The following is a 20,559-nucleotide window of genomic DNA, read 5'->3' as shown; positions in this document are numbered from 1 at the left end:
AATCCCAAATATCTGTCACTCTAGATCTTCCACAAATTTTATCATTTTTTTGGTTTATTGAGGTTAAGGACGAATTCTGTAATGAAAATAATACAGTCTCGCGAATTTGGGAATTTTTAATGGGTTTGATTCCACATACGTATTACATCAGCATATTCCAGCAACTTGAATTTAAGTTGCAGAGGGCGAGGTAGTCTGTAGGGTAAATTTTTATGTGTATAGAACTCTAACTTTTTCAAAAATTATTATCATCCACGAGTTCCAAAGTATTTTAAGGCATCCAATTCTTTATTTCAAAATTCTGCTTTCTAAGTGATGCAAAATAATTGTAAGGGGGCAGAACAGGGCTTTGCGTGTCAAGTATTTTTAATTTGCTATTTCACCCCTTTTCTTTGAGGATTCTTTCAGCCAGTTTAATTCAAGTTTCTCTGTTTCAGATGACCAATTCTAGCCTAGAATGAGGATTTGTTTAACTTGTAGCAAAGGAATACTTAAAGAGGACCAGAAATCTGTTGTAACTGAAGTAATAGCGGGGAGCATAGGAGCCGGAGCATAGGAGCGAGCAGCGATGAGCATAAGCGAATCAAGTAAAAAGTGAAAACGAACTGATGTAAAAGCTGTTGCGGCAATTGTTATCCCAAATGATTTTGAAGTCTTTACAAAAATACAAAGAGCATTGACTAGCACTTGAAATTCTTAGCCAAACAACATAAGTCCTTGTCCGAAAGGAGGAGTTCAATTTAACCAGCCAAACAATTTGACTTTAAAACCGATTGCTTATTATGTTCGAGAAAATTTTCACTCAGCATTTCTCTTGTGTCTTAGAAGGATGCATTGAAGTAAAGGAGCTAAATCATGAGCCGTACTTGTTTTCAAGTAAGCTCGAGTCACTCAAAGTGTCAGTGTTGTGGACATAATTGGCTTCTAAGTTCTGAACTTTTGGTTCTTTTGATCTTTTGGTTTGTATCTTTTAGCCGTCGCTTGTACGTGAAGTCCTACTTAATTTACCTTCAGAAAATAATCTACCAGAAAGAAAAAAAAATATCCAAGTATTCAAAGAACTCAAAAACGACAATTTTGCGACAGATCCTGGGCTGGTTTTCGACACTAATCAGCAGCAAACAGACAGAATGGGTGAAAGGAATGGAACGTGACCTTACAGATTTTGAAAAGGTTATCCGCTTTCTCCTGGTTTTTGCTTTTGTCATAGACAGGCTGTCTCTCAAGAATACAGCCAATGAGATCGCAAGCGAACAGGCAGACTTAAACGAGGCTACACCAATAGGTTGGAAAATCTTGAATGACATGCCTAGAAAAGATGCAAGCATTTACACTTTCCAAAAGAAAGCAACCGCTGTTACTATGAGAGTGCAAAGTAGCCTGAAATCAGCAGCAGAGCTGCCTACTATTAATCCCACTATAATTGTCCAAAGGCTGGCCACTGTGGCAAAGAGTTGGGATGAAGAACTATAGGAATTGTTAAAGTAAAGATTCTGCTCCCTCATCCGATATTATTTGAGCCGAATGGCCTGTTCTTACTACCGGAAAAACCAGCACTTGCCATTCTGATATGATGCAAAGTTGAAGTTCTTCGGCCTGAGACAAATCGCGTGCTTAAAACTTTGTATAATCCCTCAGTATATGCTAGATGGCGAGGAATTTCTACATCGTTTGCCTTTGGAGAGATACAACACTTAAGTGCGTACTTGCACCAAATACGTCGACTATATGACGCAGATATGGTTGCGCTCTCACAGTGTTTGACGGGTATTTAGCTAGACCGTCAATCACAGACAGGACACATGGGGGGGGGAAGCTGGTCCAAGGGCTGCCCTACAATCAGGCTTCAGCTGCACATGACTTGTTTTATAGTAAAATAAAATTTCCTTAGAAAAGCTGAAAACAAGCAGGCAATCATCATCATGTTCTCCGGATACCATAATGATGCGAGACGTAAAGTATACTACCCCCCCCCCTGTCAATGCCAGAATTCTGATTGACTTTAATGCATTGGGGCTGAAAGAATTCCAGCCCACTGTCTTAATAGGAGAAGATACGGACTTACTGGCCCTTTTATTTTACCACAAGAAGCGAGACTGTAAACCCACATTTTCCCATTCCGTGTCAAAGTCACGGAGAACTGCTAGCAATCTATATGATACTATGGCAGGCAAATTGAAAAACGTTGACAACCCTTGCCAGTAAACTCTTTCCCTCCCGGAGTTTCTCGGATATTACATGACCTAATGAATTTATGGTAGAAAATTTTCTAAATCACTGACCCACACAAAAAGGAGAATAGCTCCCAGGATATCCCCAGACTAATCATAGATTCAGCTTCTTCAAGAGAAACCATTTGCAAATCTGGATTTAAGGCCGTGCTTGTCTTGTTTAAGGCTGCTGAAAATGAAAAAAAAAATCCTGATCAGGTTTGTTATGGGGTATTCGAAAAAGTTTGAGATTTTTGAAGCATGTAGGGAATAAAACGCTCTACCAACAATTGATGTTTTGAAGTACATCTTCTTAAGTCTAAATGAAGTGTTTAAGCCGGCTTGGAACCAGACAGCAAGATATCCCTGTAACCTCCAGTTGAATGGAGGTTTTATGCAATCCTGGGCCCATCTTGATGACAAAATGACTTTCCACATTTGGCGATGCTCTTCTATCAACAAGAATCGAAATACTGCACAGACATTCTCAACCCTGTTACAGCCAATTCATTATGTATTCATGCCTACAAATATGATGCTACTACAGAGGGGAAAGCCACAATAGATAACTTACCTAGGAAGATGTTATTCAACATAAAAATGGCTCACAAAAACAAACCCAACCCGGAAGAATTATCCATTTATCAGAATCCAGTGTGAGTGCTGTGTCGTTTACTAAGCTTTAATTTCATCGAGGGCACCACTCTTCAAGTTCACCCTGCAACACTGTTAGCAGTTACACTTTTGGGTAGGAGAACTCGTAAAGGGTCCAACCTGATGCCACTAAGAAGTCACACAAGCAGGACTTCCCATTCAGGGATAGGAACAGAGAAAGGAACTTATGACGGAACGAAGACCTCAAACCCTCACACAGCACAGGAATAGCTCCAACCTTTAATACCCAACCTTTTATTTCCCACAGTTACTGTTTTTTATTTGTGTATATGCCTTTCCCCCCTACAGGCTTCTTTTTAACCCTGGGGGTATGCGTACTACAGGTTAGAGATCACTTCGGTCGAACCATAGCATTACTGTATATAATAAATGCTAATCTCATATGGACTGCTTATATATTTAGGCACAAATGCGACAAGGCAGGTTCGCTTCTGTAGGCACGGGTTCTTATAGATAGTTTTTCTGTACATCTCACCTATAGTATGAGCCTGACTTGAAAAAAGGATCTAACTCATAGCAGTACTAACCTATGGCACACTTGAGCAATTTGAATTTGAATTGGATTTAACGAAAATCTTCTTCCAAGTCAGTAAATGAAAGAACTCAGTGTATTCAAGTAACGGGACCTTTTTGCCACCTCAACAAATAAAAGTTGTCTCATAAAATCATCGAAGAAAATTAGATTAAAAACATTAGACATTTTTAGATTAGAAAATTAGAAAGCTTAACACCACGACAAAACAAAAGAACTTCTTTAGATTTGAGGATGTTAACTTACGATAAAATTTCTGATCATCATTTTGTACTGAATTAGTAACATCAGGTGTTTCATTTCGTGATATTTTTGACGTCCTTGGTATTTCTCTCTCAGTCCTCTTCCATACCTTGATAAAGATGGTGGCAGCTATTACGAAGGCAAAAACTACTGCTGCACTGCACACAATAATTGACCCAAAAGTTGATCGGTTGAAAAGATTCATTTCAACTCCAGTCTCTAATATAAAAGATACAATAAGTCAAGGACCATTATAACGATAATCAGCAATAATAATAATAATAATAATAATAATAATAATAATATTAATAATAATTTTAACAATAATAATAATAATAATAATAATAATAACAATTTGAGATTCGAGATGCCGCCCCTCCACCCCACGCCCGGAAATAACGGGCTTGTTTACCCCTTTAAAGACGTCCAGAACAAAATTCTGGTCACCTGAAAATATTGATTGTAAGCCGGCATATCCACTCACTATGGCGTCATCAGGTGGTGGTAAAGCCTTAGAAATTGGTGGGGCAGTTATTGCCATAGAAATACTTTCACTGGCAAAAGCTGTAGTGACCGTAATATTGTCATATCGCTTTTGCTTCTTTGGCGCCGTAAACAGGTCTGTAAACAAAGGCACAATCACATTGTGCCACTAATTTAATAATATGTGTATTTTAATTAAGATTCGCCTTCTTCATTAAACAGCCATTTAAGAAAATGGCCATCAAAGCCATCTAAGAAAAGACCCATTCCAACTCCAATCTCTAATGTAAAAGATACAATAAGTCAAGGACCATTTTAACGATAATCAGCAATAACAATAATGATAATAATAATAACAGTTTACATTTAATTGAAAACCAATATAGGAGAAAGTTATTTTAATTTGGGTTTGCTTTCTTCGTTAAAACAGCCATTTAAGGAAATGGCCATCTCAGTCATTTAAGAAAACACCATTTTCAACTCCAGTCTCTAATGTAGAAGATAGCATAATTCAAGGACCATTACAACGATAATCAGCAATAATAATAATAATAGCATTGTCATTTAATTGATAACCAATATATGAGAAGGGTATTTTAATTTTGGTTAGCTTCCTTCATCAAACAAGCCATGCTTTCATGCGCTGTTTTTTTCTAAGTAAAACAAAGTAGAAAGAAATTAGGACTCTCCAAAAGTTTTTCTATAAAAAAAGAGGGAAATGAGCTAAATATAGTACGATAGATATTATATTTATATATAAGAAAATATTTATATTTTAATATTATATTATATTTATATATAATATAATCAAACAGTTCGTGGTAACGAACTGTAAGTAAAGAGCGACCCGGCTCAATGGTAACCGAAACTCAAAAAACACAATTTTGATACCAGTAGATACATCAAAAGAATTAGACTTCAATTCTGATTTCAAAAATATAAGTTTCATCAAGTTTAGTTGTACTCGTTAAAAGTTACGTGCCTGAGAAAATTCCGCTGATCTTCGAAAAAAGGGGGATACTCCCCCTAAAAGTTATTGAACCTTAATGAAAATTACACCATCATATTCAGCGTATCAGAGAACCCTACTGTAGAGGCTTCAAGCTCCTATCTACAAAAATGTGGAATTTTCCGTTTTTTGCCAGAAGAAAGATCACGGGTGCGTGTTAATTTGTTTTTTTGTTTTTTGTTTTGTTTTTTTTTCTTTTCCCGAGGGGTGATCGTATTGACCCAGTGGTCCTAGAATATCGTAGGAGGGCTCATTCGAACTGAAATTAAAAGTCCTAGTGCCCTTGCCAAGTGACCAAAAAAATGAAGGGCAGATTGGCCTCCCATGCTCATTTTTTTCCTAGAGTAACCAGATCAAAATTTTGAGACGGTTATTTTGTTCAGCATGGTCGAATATATAATAACTATATCTTTGAGGATGACTTGATCCCTCGAAGCCCCCAGGAGGAGGGCTGAAAGCTATGAACCTTACCCAATGTTAACATATAGTATTGGTTATTGGGAAGTATACAGACGTTTTCAGGGGGAATTTTTTCTGGTAGTGAGGGGTGGGGGTGGGTTGGGGGTTATATGGGAGGACCTTTTCATGAAGGAAGTTTTCATGGGGGAAGGGACATTGCTATGAAGGGGACGCCGGCTTTCCCATCATTATTTAAAAAGAAAATCAGAAATTATATATAAAAAAACAAGTTTTTCAACTGAAAGTAAGGAGCAACATCAAAACTTAAAACGAACAAAAACATATTAGCTATATGATTGGGTTCACCTTCTAGTCAATGCCTCGCTCTTTAAGCCAAAGATTTTTTAGTACTTTCATAATAGCTATTTATTCTAATTAACGGCCTTTGTGATTAAGAGGTCATTTTTAAAGAATTGGAACGAAATTCGAACTTTAGCTTAAAGAGCAAGGTATTGACTACGGTTACGTAAGTTAATTTGTAAATTATGTCAGAACTAAATTTAGAGACAGCCATTTAGCAAAAAAAAGTAATTTTTTTTTTGCAAATTTGTTTACTTATTCAATGACGGTGAGCCAAAATAAAAGCTGCATTAACTTAAAAAACAATCAGAAATTAAATAAAAAAAACAAGTTTTTTTAACTGAAAGTAAGGAGCAGCATTAAAACTTAAAACGAACAGAAATTATTCCGTATATGAAAGGGGCTGTCCCCTCCTCAACGCCTCACTCTTTACGCAAAAGTTTGACTGTCTTACAACTTTACTTTTTTAAACAATAAAAAACTTTTGCGTAAAGAGCGAGGCACTGAGGAGGGGACAGCCCCTTTCATATACGGAATAATTTCTGTTCGTTTTAAGTTTTAATGTCGCTCCTTGCTTTTAGTTTAAAAACTTGTTTTTTTTATTTAATAATATTATAAACCGCTGATCACTTCAAAAACACCAATGAACCCAGAGACATTAGCTAAGCTTCAAGTCCAGTTAATTTGTATTTATATATTTGAAAATTGTTCATAAATTACAAGTAAAAGAACTTTCGTCTATAATCAAATAAAAGTATTTTTTTAAAAAAGGTAATCCTTTGTTACCTTGTCTGTAAATCTTCCAAACACTTCGTGGTAACGAACTGTAATTAAGGAGCAAAACGAGCTAATAGTAACCTAAAATCTAGAAACGAAATTTTGATAACAATATACACATCGAAAGAATCAGCTTTTTTTATTAATTCAGAACTTGTAAAAATTGTTAGTTCTAAGTTATCAAACAGTTTATTGTAACGAACTGTAGGTAAGGAGTGACCTGGCCCGATAGCAGCCAAAAGTTTAAAAACCGAATATCTAACAATAGATACATCAAAAGAATTAGCTTTTAGTGCTTATCCAAATATACAAAATTTTAACGTTTAACGGTACCAATAGGTACCGTTAGTTTAACGGTATTTAATACAATAAGTTTAACGGTACCAATCAAAAGCTACGAGCCTGATAAAGTATGTTTCCATAGGAGTAATAGCCTACTACGTTGAGTCAGGTATGCCTTGACAAAGAAGGTACCCAGAAGTGCGGTATTTTAGACTATGGTGGTTTGCCTACAGGTATAACTTCCGCTCGGTTATACCCGAAGCTCACACCCCTTTTCTGACTTGGCTCCAAGTGCTAGAGCCTGGTTTAACTACTGAGATATACCAGGGAAAGACGGCACTGACTCGGAGTGATTCGGAGTTTGAGTTTCTTTAGACTATAGGAGTCGCCTACGATTCTAATCTCTACAGGAATTCTCATCGGGATCATGGTTTGTGATCAAAGATACTCCTGCCATATCTGTATCCCAAACAGGTGCTATAAGCCCATCGAATGTAACTTTGAGGTAGTCAATCGCTCTAAAATTAAAAAAAAAAACCCATATTGGGTTTCTCAGTATCTGAATTAGTAATGCTACGCGGTGGCACGTAGTGAGAGGAAATGAGGCAGTAAGAAAAGTGAAATTGAAGACTGAATAAATAAAGAAGAAAGTGAAGAATAACTATGGAAAAATATAAAATGCAAAATCCATTTGAATGGTTCTAATGTGGATATACATTCATTTTGAAAATAAAGAAATGAAGGTTTGAAATCTCATTCTCTAAAATGTGATATTCAGCGGTTAGTTTTGAACGCAAAGATATTTTTCTTAACCGAAGAAGCTATTTAAGATTTGATCATAATTAATTAATTATATAGCCTAAATAGATCATAGTGCTAATCCTCCAAAGGCTCCTAGGCCTGTAAAAGGGAAGGAATACATGCATTTTAATTAAACACTAAATCAAACAAGAGACAGAGAGAGAGAGAAAAGGTTATGAAGATTAAAACATCACTCAACCCCCCCCCCCCTAACCCCCCAAAAAGTGAAAACATTAAATGAAATAAATTAAATAGATAACAATCACTGCTACCTAAAATGAAGAAAAAGAAGAAACGAAACCAAAGGACAGAAAAACATATAGAAACCAAAAGCAAAAAATCGTAAGAGTTGTAAATTATGTCTTATAAGGACAATTAAAATCATGAATACCAAAATTAAGGAGGATAAAAAAAATTATTATCTTTAGTGACGTGACAGACAAATTAAGTAAATCTATCCCTCATCAGAAAAAATATTCTGAGGAAAATAAGAAAGCAAAGCCAAAAAAAAGAATCATAAGGAAACCAATTTTTTTTTCACAAGTTTTTTTAAGGTCCCAAACGAGTGGCGTTCTTCAGCCGAATCAGGAAGGGCATTCCATATAACGAAAGGATTAAAATAAGATATTACTGTTGGAGTATGCTGAATTTGAATATTCTAAGAGCTACGGAGCTGATAATTCAACCGTTCAGATAAAAAAGATGAAATAAATCTAAGGGGGGAGGCTAGGAATATCACGATGGAGCTGAGCAAAAGTGAAAGATGCACAGGAAAGAATTTAGAATCTTTCAACATCAAGTAGTTGAAAAAGGATTTACTTTTTGGGCAAGATTTATAGCTTTACTGTAGGTCTTGGAAAGTGGTTTAAAAAAGAGGGAATAGTAGACATCCATAAAACTGATCAATAAGAAACACAAGAATAAATTGATCTGTTAAATAGAAAGCAGTGAAATTTAAGTTGGAAAGTGGTTTAAAAAAGAGGGAATTGTAGACATCCATAAAACTGATCAATAAGAAACACAAGAATAAATTGATCTGTTAAATAGAAAGCAGTGAAATTTAAGTTGTTATTTTGAACATAAAGTTATAAAGAGACTAAGAAAAGAACTTACTTGATATTTGTTTTGGCTGGGCAACCATGGTTTTCAGTATAACAGGTGAACTAGAACCTTTAGAATTTGAAGAATATATATTGAACAGCACCGTGGTATTTTGCCATAGTGGCTCATTAGAATCATCACTAAATGTCCGAACAGATGAAACTTGTCCGTCAAATATTACATTAAACTCAGGCACTGAGGAAGACATATTTAGGATTAATTCCTTGGAATTTTGATCAATAGCTTCAAGGACAAATATTTGCGGTAAATTGCCACCGAAAGAGTTAGTGCAGCCAATATCGATGAAATTTTCAGTTTGATTCCGAATTGCACAGTTTTGAGGGGAGTGTGGAATACCTGAAAAACAAATTCTTTTGGAAAATAGCCAGTGTTAAGGTGTGAGGGCCATATACTAACCAATATTAACGTACGACGCTGTTAGGGCAACAGCTAAGATTGCTCACGCTTTGTACAATAACTAAGGGCGTGCCTAAAATCTACTTTTCATAGGTTAACGTTTATAGCTTACATTTGCCTGACCATATATCGGCGTAAAAAACAATAATCAAATCTTTCCTCTCTCTGGGAATATCTTCTGCCAAGTTAGAGCAATCAACTCTTAAAAACTCTTCTCCTACCCAGAGCCGTTCTTAGGGTTGGTGGAACCCAGCAAAAAATTACTTACAGCAACCCCCTCCTGACTCAAATATAAGCCAAAAGTAGTAAAGAAATGAAAAACTTGATCAAAGTGGGTGGCATCCAGCCAGGGTGCCCCCTATCTATAACGCCTGAGGCTTTTGAGATTGAACTTTGAACGACTCTGCTACTACCCTTGGGTAAAGGAAAATTAATCTCGTAATAAAGAAGAAAAATCACGCTTTTCCAACCACAACAGATAATCAAAAGCAACTTGCTTAAATATTAGACAAAAAAGGAAATATCTCGCGGATCAAGAAGATACTAGCAACAAGAGAAAGGTAAAAATGAATGAGATCGTTGTCACCCAATTGAGCGATATCCAGGGAAATGTATCAAAAAATCCAATCTAGATAACTAACAGGGTTACTTATTCTTACCAAATATTGAAAAACAATTTTAATGCAATTAGTCGATGTGGCTAAAGCATAGTTGAAGAAAATGAACTCAATGTATCTAAAGAACTACGGGAAACAAATTTATGTAGAAAGTCAAAAGGATATTTACCTAGTAGTCAAGTTGGTATATGGATACGTAACAGTTAATTTTATAATTTTCCAAAAGTTGGTAACAAAAATTTTTATGATGAGTAATAAACTTATTGAAGTTGACTGTCACACAATAAAGAGAACGGTTTTCTTTTATTCTACTTATTTTTGGTATACATGATTTTAAGTGTCCTTATTAGAAAAAATTTATAACTCTTAAAAAGAATTTTTGAAAACTATAGTTTGAAGTTCCCTTTTTGTTCTCTTTGTTGTGATATTATATTTTATTTAAAGTGAAATCAAACTCGTTAAATCGTTTTTCTTTTACTTTGAGTTATTTTTTTTGCGATTCTTTTGATAAACTAATCTACTACTACTGTTACTACTACTTACAGCTCACCGCAGTACCAAGACGCCCGAGGCTAACCCAGCTACACATGCTCCTCCTCCTCCCCAATCTATTGAAAGACAACCTATCTTCACTTATTCCTAGCCTTAGTGGCTTAGTCTTCTTGGTATTAGTTTCCAAACCTATTCTAGCACCCTGAACTCCCAATATGTCTAAAAGTTCATTCATTTCACTCACACATTCATCTATGCTTCAATCATCAGCATAATCTAAGTTGAGGAGAGTTTTTCCTCCCCATTTCATTCCGTGGTCTCCCATTGCCTTTCTTTTGCTCCTTAAGACAAAGTCCATTAAAATAATCCATATAAAGGGGGATAAAACAAAACCCTGCTTAACTCCTGATTTAATGCAAAACCAGCTGCTAACCTCATTTCCTACCTTAACCGCAGCAGTGTTATTCTCGTATATAGCACTAATCACTTTAATGTATTCGTCTGGTATATCATACAAGTATAAAACCTTTGATAAAGCTCTTCTATCAACAGAATCAAACGCTTGCTCATAATCTATAAAACTGAGGACCAAAGGTGTTTGACAACTAAGACACTTTTCAATTAGTAATCTAAGAGAGAAAATTTGTTCGACACAATCTCTACCTTTTTTAAAACCGCGCTGTTCGTCTCCTAAAACTTGACAGCATCACTCAGTCTACAAAATATCATATTACTAAGTGATTTGCTACCTACAGAGACCAGACTAATGGCTCGATAATTACGAACTCACTCTTATTACCTTTCTTATACAGTGGTTTAATTAAGGTCTTCCTAAAAGCATTAGGTACTTCCCCTTTTTCATAAATCCTATTCATAATCTTCAGTAACTTATTTCTAACCTTGGAGCCACCATATTTAAGAAACTCATTTACCGCACTATCATCACCTGGAGCCTTATTATTTTTTAATCATTTTAGTACTGTCGCTAATTCTTCCTCAGAGAACAAATCTTCCTTCACATGCAAGGTATCACAAACTTTTCCATTTTTCTCTATACCTTTTCCTGCAACTCTGTTTCGGTTTAGCACACTCTCAAAATGTTCCGCCCATCTCTCTTTCCTTATCACTATTTGTGGCCTCGTTCCTATCTTTAACTGGGACAATCCCAGATTTACTACTCCCTCTCAATTTATAACATGCCAGTACAATATTTTACTATTATGCCGTCTAGCTGCATCTTCCAGATCCTCAGCAACTTTATCCATGACCTCCACTTCACACCTCCTTAGTTCATATTTTAATGCTTTCTCCACTTTCTTTACATTCCTTTTGTTTTGGTATGATATATCACTCAAATAGTTCTTGTACAAACCCCTTCTCTTCTCTATTAAATATTAAATAAAAAAAACAAGTTTTTTAAACTGAAAGTAAGGAGCGACATTAAAACTTAAAACGAACAGAAATTATTCCGTATATGAAGGGGGCTGTCCCCTCCTCAACGCCTCGCTCTTTACGCTAAAGTTTTTTTATTTTTTAAAAAAATATAGTTTTGAGAAAGTCAAACTTTAGCGTAAAGAGCGAGGCGTTGAGGAGGGGACAGCCCCCATCATATACGGAATAATTTCTGTTCGTTTTAATTTTTAATGTCGCTCCTTACTTTCAGTTTAAAAAACTTGTTTTTTTTTATTTAATTTTTGAACGTTTTTGAATTAATGCAGGTTTTGATTTTGGCTCACCGTACATGAATAATTAAAACAAATTTTGCATATTATATTTGGTTAAATGGCTTTCTCGAAACTTGTTTAATTTTATTTACGAACGTTTTTATTAGTAATAAATATACGTAACTTAGAATTAACTTACGTAACGAACTTCTATATTCATAAAATTTTAACACGTATATTAGGGGGTTCGCCCCCTAGTCAATACCCTGCTCTTTAAACTATAGTTCGAATTTTTATTCCAGTTCTTTAAAAATGACCTCTTAATCACAATCAGTTGATCAGTTGAAAAACTTGTTTTTTTTTATTTAATTCCTGATCTTTTTCTTTAATAATGCTGGGAAATCCGGAGACCCCGTCATAGAAATGTCCCGTCCCCCCTGCACACTTCCTTCATGGAAAGATCCTTCCATATAGCCCCCGACCCTCTCCTTCCCCCACCTACCAGAAAAAATCTCCTCTGAAAAAGTCTGTATACTTCCCAATAACCAATACTATATGTTAACATTGAGTAAAGTTCATAACTTTCAGCCTTTGGGGGATCAAGTCATTCTAAAAGACATTTTTATCATATTTTCGACCATGTTGAACAAAATGGCTATCTCAAAATTTTGATCGGGTGACTTTGGGAAAAAAATGAGCGTGGGAGGGGGCCTAGTTGCCCTTCATTTTTTTTGGTTAATTAAAAAGGGAACTTGAACTTTTATTTTCCGTTCCACTTCGCCCTCCACCTATTTTATAGGCCACCGGGGTCGAAATGAAAACCCCTGGGAAAAAAAAAAAAAAAAAAAAAAAACAAATAAAAACGCACCCGTGATCTTTCTTCGGGCAAAAAATGGAAAATTCCACATTTTTGCAGATAGGTGCTTTAAACCTCTGCAGTAGGGTTCTCAGTTACGCTGAATATGATGGTGTGATTTTCATTAAGGTTCTATAACTTTTAAGGTGTCTTTCCTCCTTTTTTCGAAAATCAGCCAAATTTTCTCAGGCACTTAACTTTTGATGGGTAAGATTAAACTTAATGAAACTTATATATTTGAAATCAAAATTAAAATCTGATTCTTTTGATGTATCTATTGGTATCAAAATCCCGTTTTTTAGAGTTTCGGTTACCATTGAGCCGGGTCGCTCCTTACTTACAGTTCGTTCCCACGAACTGTTTGATAAAGCTTTTTCACTAATATTCCTTGCTGCAGTCTTAGTATGGAATTACTTTTATTTAGGTTTTGGAGGAGCTTTGGAGTTTTAATTATAAATCGCAAAGAACTTCAGTCATGGGCATGCCAACGAGAAAACTTAATTTCCAAACTAACAGCCCGATTTTTTTGGGAAGCCGCATGAATTTCATTGGCCTTTCCTTTCTTTATTAGTAAGTAAAGAGTAAGTATGACGGCACTAGACCCTTAAGATCCAAACCGGCGGTGCTGATCTCCGTTTCGTGGCCCTTCAGCCAGGAAGTGCAATGGGGGGCTGGGGGCCAGCCATCCTGTGCTTTCGCGCACCCTTCCTGCTTACCTTCCCCAGATTTCTCCAGGTACCCATTTAGAGCTGGGTTGACTCTGGCTAAGCTTACAGGGTCACACCACTGACCCGCGTCCCAAACCAAGAAACTGGCCACGCCAGGGATCGAACCCGTGCCCCTTGGACAAAGAAATCTCAACCCAGCGCACGTCTACTTAGCCAGACGGCTTCCTTTCTTTATTGCCTTTCATCGGCCTTCAAATTCTTAAGTTTCCCATAGAAAAGTGACTACCACCTCGCCATATTACTAGTGGCGATATATTTTATGGTGTCCGCAATACACCACCAAAAAGTTACCATAAAAAAAATATTGCCAAAAATCACTGTTGTGTGCTTAACTAGATAGAATCTGTTTTGTTAAAGTTATTTCAATCGATAAAATACATCGCGAACTATTGAAACCGAACTCTAGAAGTCCCTATTTGGCTTTGTATTTAACTACTATGTATATGCTGCCAAGGTGTTTCGGCCTATCACTTTCAAATTAGACAAACTAGAAAAACTTTAAAGTCTTCTACAGGTTTAAATTTCATTTCAGTTTTCCTTCTAATATAGAATGTACAATAATCGGGCTGAACTACTTATGCAATTTTGAGGCTTCACACTGTCTGGGAGCAAGGGTGTCCTGGTTGCATCTAGACCCGGCGCCGCACCGGTGGATCGGCTGAACGCCGCCGACGAAAGGCCCAGTCAACTGAGGCCGAAGTGTCGCTACGCCGCCGGTGTGCCGCAGGCGCACCACCGCCGGCAGAGGCGGTGGCGTTCGGCGGATTTTAAATTAATTTTGCGGCAATTCTTTATTTCGTCAACAGCAAAGTCAGAGCTTTTCTTTCTCGTGTGGTTTAGTATTTCGATTATCATAATTAGAAATCAAGCAGGGCTTACACTATCCCCGAATTTTCGGGTATTTCCCCGAAAATCTATGCATCACCCTGAAAAAAAAATTGGTTCCCCGGATTTCCCGAGAATCACGCAATTCTAGCGTGCCACCTCTAGCGATCTATCACCAGTGACTTTCCCTTCCAAATATTACTTTGCATACCATAATTCTTCACTACTGTCTTGTTCGTTAATTTTCGTCTCTTTTGTTACTTTGCATAAAACCAGACAGATGCAATATGCAATTGCAAATATTGCAATATACACAGTTCTTCATATGTTGACAAAAAAAAGTATCGTCTTTATGAAATGAGTTTAAATCATTTCAAATGCAGTTTCCAAATCGCTATTTCTTACATCATTCCTAGTCAAGAATTTCATTTTCAAGTTGGATAGAATTATAGAACGCATTTACTACTATACACCTTCAGACTTTAGTTGGATTTTGAAATTGATAGCCAACAGATTGTTTCTACAGCTGAATTGTAAGTTTGTAGAATTTTTTTTCTTTTGCTTTTTTTCGATACGTTTTTCTTAATGTTTAATACTAAATTGTTGAACGCCAGATAGATTAAAGAAAATACAATCTTCTTTCTGAAAATTTTTTATCCCCCCCCCCCATAAAAGCCCTTCTATTGAGACAAAATTTAGCATTAGACTAAGCTATGTACAAGGTTGGGGAATAATAGATTGAAACGGAAGTTACCCCAAAAATATGATTTACAAAAAAATTGGGTACAATCCCACTTTGCGGGCCTCTGTAAAGAAGTCCAACAAGAGATGCTACAGTCAAACGGCAGAGACGTTTTGAAAAACCCTTTTTTACAAGATGATTCAAGACGCCGCTGAGAGAAATACTTTGTCTAGCGTGGTTTTAATTGCGTATACGATATTAAACCGTGGTTTTTGGATACCTAGGTTAGGTTAGGTTACGTATTTAGGTACTTCTGTACTAAACGCACTCTTTTATATAGTACTAGTTTGGTTAATGCTAATGAAATAAAGTAAAATAGGATGAATATATAATAGTTTAGACACAAATTTGGGCTATATATTTACACATTGGGGGGGGGGGGGCAAAGCATACCATAAATTAAATACGTAGCTTAACCTAACCTAGGTACTACCCCCCCCCCCAAACCCCAAAAAACAACAATTTAAATACAGTTCTTTGTTTATATACCAGAAGGCATTGTAAACCTGTTTTTATCACGCGTCTTTGTCTATTTCGTGACTGGTATGCATTGCCTTATATAAAAGAGTGCGTTTAGTACAGGAGTACCCGTATTTAATATATGCAATGCTTTACCCACTTCCCCCTGATGTCCAAGTATACAGCCCAAATTTGTTTCGAAACTATTATATAGTCTTTATATATAGTCAAGTTTATTATCTTTATATATCTTTATTATATAGTCAAGTATTATATAATCCTTGTATTGCTTGCAAAAGCTTTTGCCAGTGATTATTGAATTTTGAATTGAATTTTGGACTGAAAGTGGAATTACGATTTTAGGATTCGTTCGTTAAATGCTGTTTTTATAGCCGAGCGAAATTTAGGCTGGGTTGTGCCTTGCAAGTTTGGCCGGTTACGGAAGCACCCATGGGGCACAGCCCTCACGTAAAGATAAGTCTTTTTTATTTTTGATCTTTATTTCTGATTTAAAATGGAAGATAATGTTAATGCATTATTAACGCAAATTCAAGCAATTAATTTGAAGTTGGATATTATTGACCCGATGTCAAGGCAGGTCAATTCAATGACGTCAGATGTGGCTGAGTTGGGAAATAAATTTGAAAATGTTGCGTCGTTAGTCCAGAATATTCAAAGGGAATCGCAGTCGGTTCGCAGAAATGTGTCAAATGTACGGGAAGAAGTTGGATTAGCACTGAGAAAAATTCAGTATTTAGAAACTGGCATGAAGCGAGGAAACGTAGTGCTTTATAACTTTTCGCCGGAGCATATGGGGCGCTCACTTCTGGAAGATGTTGTCAGTGCTTTGAATGCGGGACTTCCGAATTTAAATCTCCGTCTTTTTGATTTGCGTGACGCTTTCAGACTTAAAAGTTCAATGAGCGTCCGTCCCGTAGTGATGAAATGTGCAAGTGTTGCAGGGCTGGACTATTATTAAAATCAGGTTTTCTTTTGCAAAGGTTGGGATTATCAATTAGTCCTGATTACACGGAACGTGAGTTGATTGCCAGAAAAAAACTGAAAGAGACTTTAGAAGATGCAAAGACTGAGGGTTTTGTTGATGTGAAATTACGAGGACTTAAGTTGTTCATCGGTAACCAGGTTTTCATGTATAATTACACAAGCGGCCTTGTTGAAGAACAAAAACGTAACACCGCTCATGAAAGTATAAACCCTCCTAGTAGAAACCAAGCTGAACCCCCTCCCCCCCAGAATAGTTCACACTGGGCGCCACCGCCAGATACGGGTATGGTCGGTCGGGAAATCTATAGCAACATGCCCCCTGAAGACGACGGTAGCTTGGCATATCCGTCTAATGCTAGGACTAGATCTGAATCTTCGGCAACAGTTCTATCTTTTAGTTCCGCGACCTCTGGAATGGGGGACGAAGATCGTAATTTGGTGATGTCTTTAACAGAAACCCCAGCTGCAGGGGGATCACAAGCTATCCCAGCACTAAAGCAGCGTAATCCCGCCAAACGCTTGAATGCAGATATTGTTAGTCCTGATAACAACGAACCAATGAGGATAAACTGCCCAAGACCCGCAGAGTATAGTTTCAGAATAAACTCGGGTGATGATGACGCTAAGAGAGTGATAGTAGCAAAAAAACTTTTCCGCCCAAGGCAGCCAGAACCGACGATGGGAAATGAGGCGGTATAGGGAAATTTGGGCCATGGTGAAAATTCTCTATTAAATGTGTCACATTGGAACATACAAGGGTTCACGCAAAATAAGTTTAAGGATCTGGTTGAAGCTTGTAGTCCTCAAGTTATTTCTCTTGTAGAAACATGGTCTGGAGAAAATATTATAGTTAAGCATTATAGTTGTTTTAGTGCAAATCGTAAAATATCGAGAAATGGTTGTTCTTATGGAGGTGTATTGTTGTTTGTTTCAGATGTTTTTTGTCATCTAATGATTTGATCTGGCTAAAAAGTCAGTCTTGTAACTTAGTTGGGGTAAGAATTTCACGGGGGAAAAGAAGTCAAGTGTTTTGTTCTGTGTATATCCCTCCAGAAAGTAGTTCTTTTTCAGATGAGGATACATGGGAGATATTTCAAAAAGAGTTGCATATTTTTTTGACAAAGTTTCCTGCCGATGGCTTTATTCTTTTAGGAGATTAAATAAAAAAAACAAGTTTTTTAAACTGAAAGTAAGGAGCGACATTAAAACTTAAAACGAACAGAAATTATTCCGTATATGAAAGGGGCTGTCCCCTCCTCAACGCCTCGCTCTTTACGCTAAAGTTTTTTATTGTTTTAAAAAATAAAGTTGTGAGACAGAGTCAAACTTTAGCGTAAAGAGCGAGGCGTTGAGGAGGGACAGCCCCTTTCATATACGGAATAATTTCTGTTCGTTTTAAGTTTTAATGTCGCTCCTTACTTTCAGTTTAAAAAACTTGTTTTTTTTATTTAATTTCTGATCGTTTTTTAGTTAATGCAGCTTTTATTTGCATAAAAATTTTACTTTTCTTTTGCTAAATGGATGTCTTTACAAATTAACTTACGTAACTAACTTCTATATTCGTATATTTTTCTTCTGGCAAAAAATACAAAGTTGCAGATTTTTGCAGATATGAGCTTGAAACCTATGTAATAGGGTTTTCTGATACGCTGAATTCTGACGGTGTGATTTTAATTAAAATTCTTTCACTTGTAGGGGATGTTTCCCCACTCTTAAGAAAATCGAGTAAATTTTCTCAGGCCTGTAGCCTTTGATGAGTAATACTAAACTTAATAAAATTTATATATTTAGGATCAGCATTATAAACACATTCTTTTGATACATTTATTGACATCAAAATTCCATTTTTAAAAGTTTCGATTACTATTGAGCCGTATCGCTTGTTTTTTTATTGTTCTTTTATTACGTATATGTTATTACGTATATGAAGGGGTTCTCCCCTTAGTCAATACCACGCTTTTTACGTTAAAAGTTAAAAACAATTTTGATTCACAAACCCCTGAATCACAAAGGCCGTTTAATTAGAATAGATAGCTCTTTTGAAAGCACTAAAAAAAACTGTAGCGTAAAGAACGAGGTATTGACTTGGGGGAGAACCCCCTCACATACGTTATAATTTCTGTTCGTTTTAAGTTCTAATATTCCTTCTTACATTTCAGTTGAAAAAACTTGTTTTTTTTTTTATTTAATTTCTGATCGTCTAATGTTCGATTTAATTTCTAATGCTTGGAAATCCGGCGCCCCCTTCATAGAAATGTCTCTTACCCCAAAGAAATATCCTCCACGGAAATATTATCCATAGTAACCCCCTCCTCTAGCCCCCCCCCCCAGAAAAAATCCTTCCTGAAAATTGTTGCATACTTCCCAATAACCAATAAATAATGCTGGCAAGTCCGGCGCCCCCTTCATGGCAATTTCCCTTCCCCCATGAAAACTTCCTTCATGAAAAAATCCTCCAATAGACCTACCGATCCACCCTTCCCACCCACTACCAGAAAAAAAACACCTGAAAACTTCTGTATAATTCCCAATAACCAAAGCTATAGGTTAACATTTGTTAAAGTTCATAAATTTTATCCCTCCCTTTAGGAAATTTGGGAGATTAAGTCACCCTAAAAGACATATTTATCATATTTTCGACCATGTTGAACAAAATGGCTATCTCAAAATTTTGATTGGGTGACTTTGGAAAAAAAATTAGCGTGGGTGGGGGCCTAGTTGCCGTCCAATTTTTTTGTTCACTTAAAAATGGACCTAGGACTTTTATTTTTCGTACCAATGAGCCCTCTCACGATATTCTAGGACCACTGGGTCGATACGATCACCCCTGGTAAAAAAAACAAAAAAAAAACAAATAAACACGCATCCGTGATCTTTCTTCTGGCAAAAAATGTAAAATTCCACATTTTTATAGATAGGAGCTTCAAAACTCTACAGTAGGGTTCTCTGATGCGCTGAATATGATGGTGTGATTTTCATTAAGGTTCTATATTTTGTAGGGTGTCTTTCCCTCTTTTTTTGAAAATCAGCCAAATATTCTCAGGCGCGTAATTTTTGATGGGTAGGACTAAACTTGATGAGATTTATATATTTGAAATTAGCATTGAAATCTGATTCTTTTGATATATCTATTTGTATCAAAAACCCGTTTTCTAGAGTTTCGGTTACCATTGAGCCGGGTCGCTCCTTACTTACAGTTCGTTACCCCGAACTGTTTGATTTCAATGCATACACTGGGGAGTTGCAAGAGCCATGGTCTTGCCAATTTGAAGACGATACCCACTCGGAATCTCGTCGTGATGGAATGGATGATGAAGAAACGGATGAGATCCCTCCAAGGACTAGTAAGGACCATCGCCGAAAAAATAGGTGGGGAAGTAAACTTTTGGAAATTTGTGGTAAGGAATATTTAACTATAGTTAACGGGAGGTTCGGGGAGGATAAAGAGCGGGGAGAGTTTACTTGCTTTTTTGGGAAGTATCTAAGTGTAGTAGATTATATAGTTGTAAATAAGTCTCTTTGGCCGGATTGTGCTTGTTTAGGGGTGGTCCCGGTTTTGGGTTCTGATCACCTGCCGATTAGGTTGTCTTTGAATGTGTTAAAAAAGAGGGCATTAAAAAGGTCATTGGGGGGTTTTAGGAGCAAGGTATTAGAAGACGGATTAGAAGTTAGAGATCTATTGAGGCTAGAATCACAGGAAGAAGAGAAGGTTAAGGTTAAGCTGTTAGGAGAGGAATTTCAGGCAGGACTAGAGAAGGGAGAAATATTGGCAAATGATGGAAAAATAGAAGAGTCATTAAAGGTACTAATTGATAGTTTGTATGAAGTAGGTGTTACTACAGCTCAGAAACAACCACGGAAGTTAAATGGTTTCTTTGATGG

General features: G+C 36.5%; 1 protein-coding gene across 1 annotated transcript in view; it reads right to left on the bottom strand.

Annotated features, from left to right (window-relative positions):
- LOC148949688 (protein turtle homolog B-like) overlaps positions 1–20,559 on the bottom strand; it is a 211,503-nt gene that overhangs the window by 24,377 nt on the left and 166,567 nt on the right. Inside the window, exons 12-13 of the mRNA XM_089093061.1 lie at positions 8,885–9,229; positions 3,664–3,879 (exon numbers count right to left, since the gene is read on the bottom strand). Coding sequence (XP_088949187.1) covers positions 3,664–3,879; positions 8,885–9,229 — 561 coding nt within the window. The remainder of the gene's footprint in view (positions 1–3,663; positions 3,880–8,884; positions 9,230–20,559) is intronic.

This window comes from Artemia sp. Qi Xiang Cuo, chromosome 8 (genome assembly GCF_049724085.1).
Source record: "Artemia sp. Qi Xiang Cuo chromosome 8, ASM4972408v1, whole genome shotgun sequence".
Lineage (NCBI taxonomy): Eukaryota > Metazoa > Arthropoda > Branchiopoda > Anostraca > Artemiidae > Artemia > Artemia sp. Qi Xiang Cuo.
Note: the sequence above shows the minus strand (reverse complement) of the source record. Positions and strands in the feature narration are given on the sequence as shown.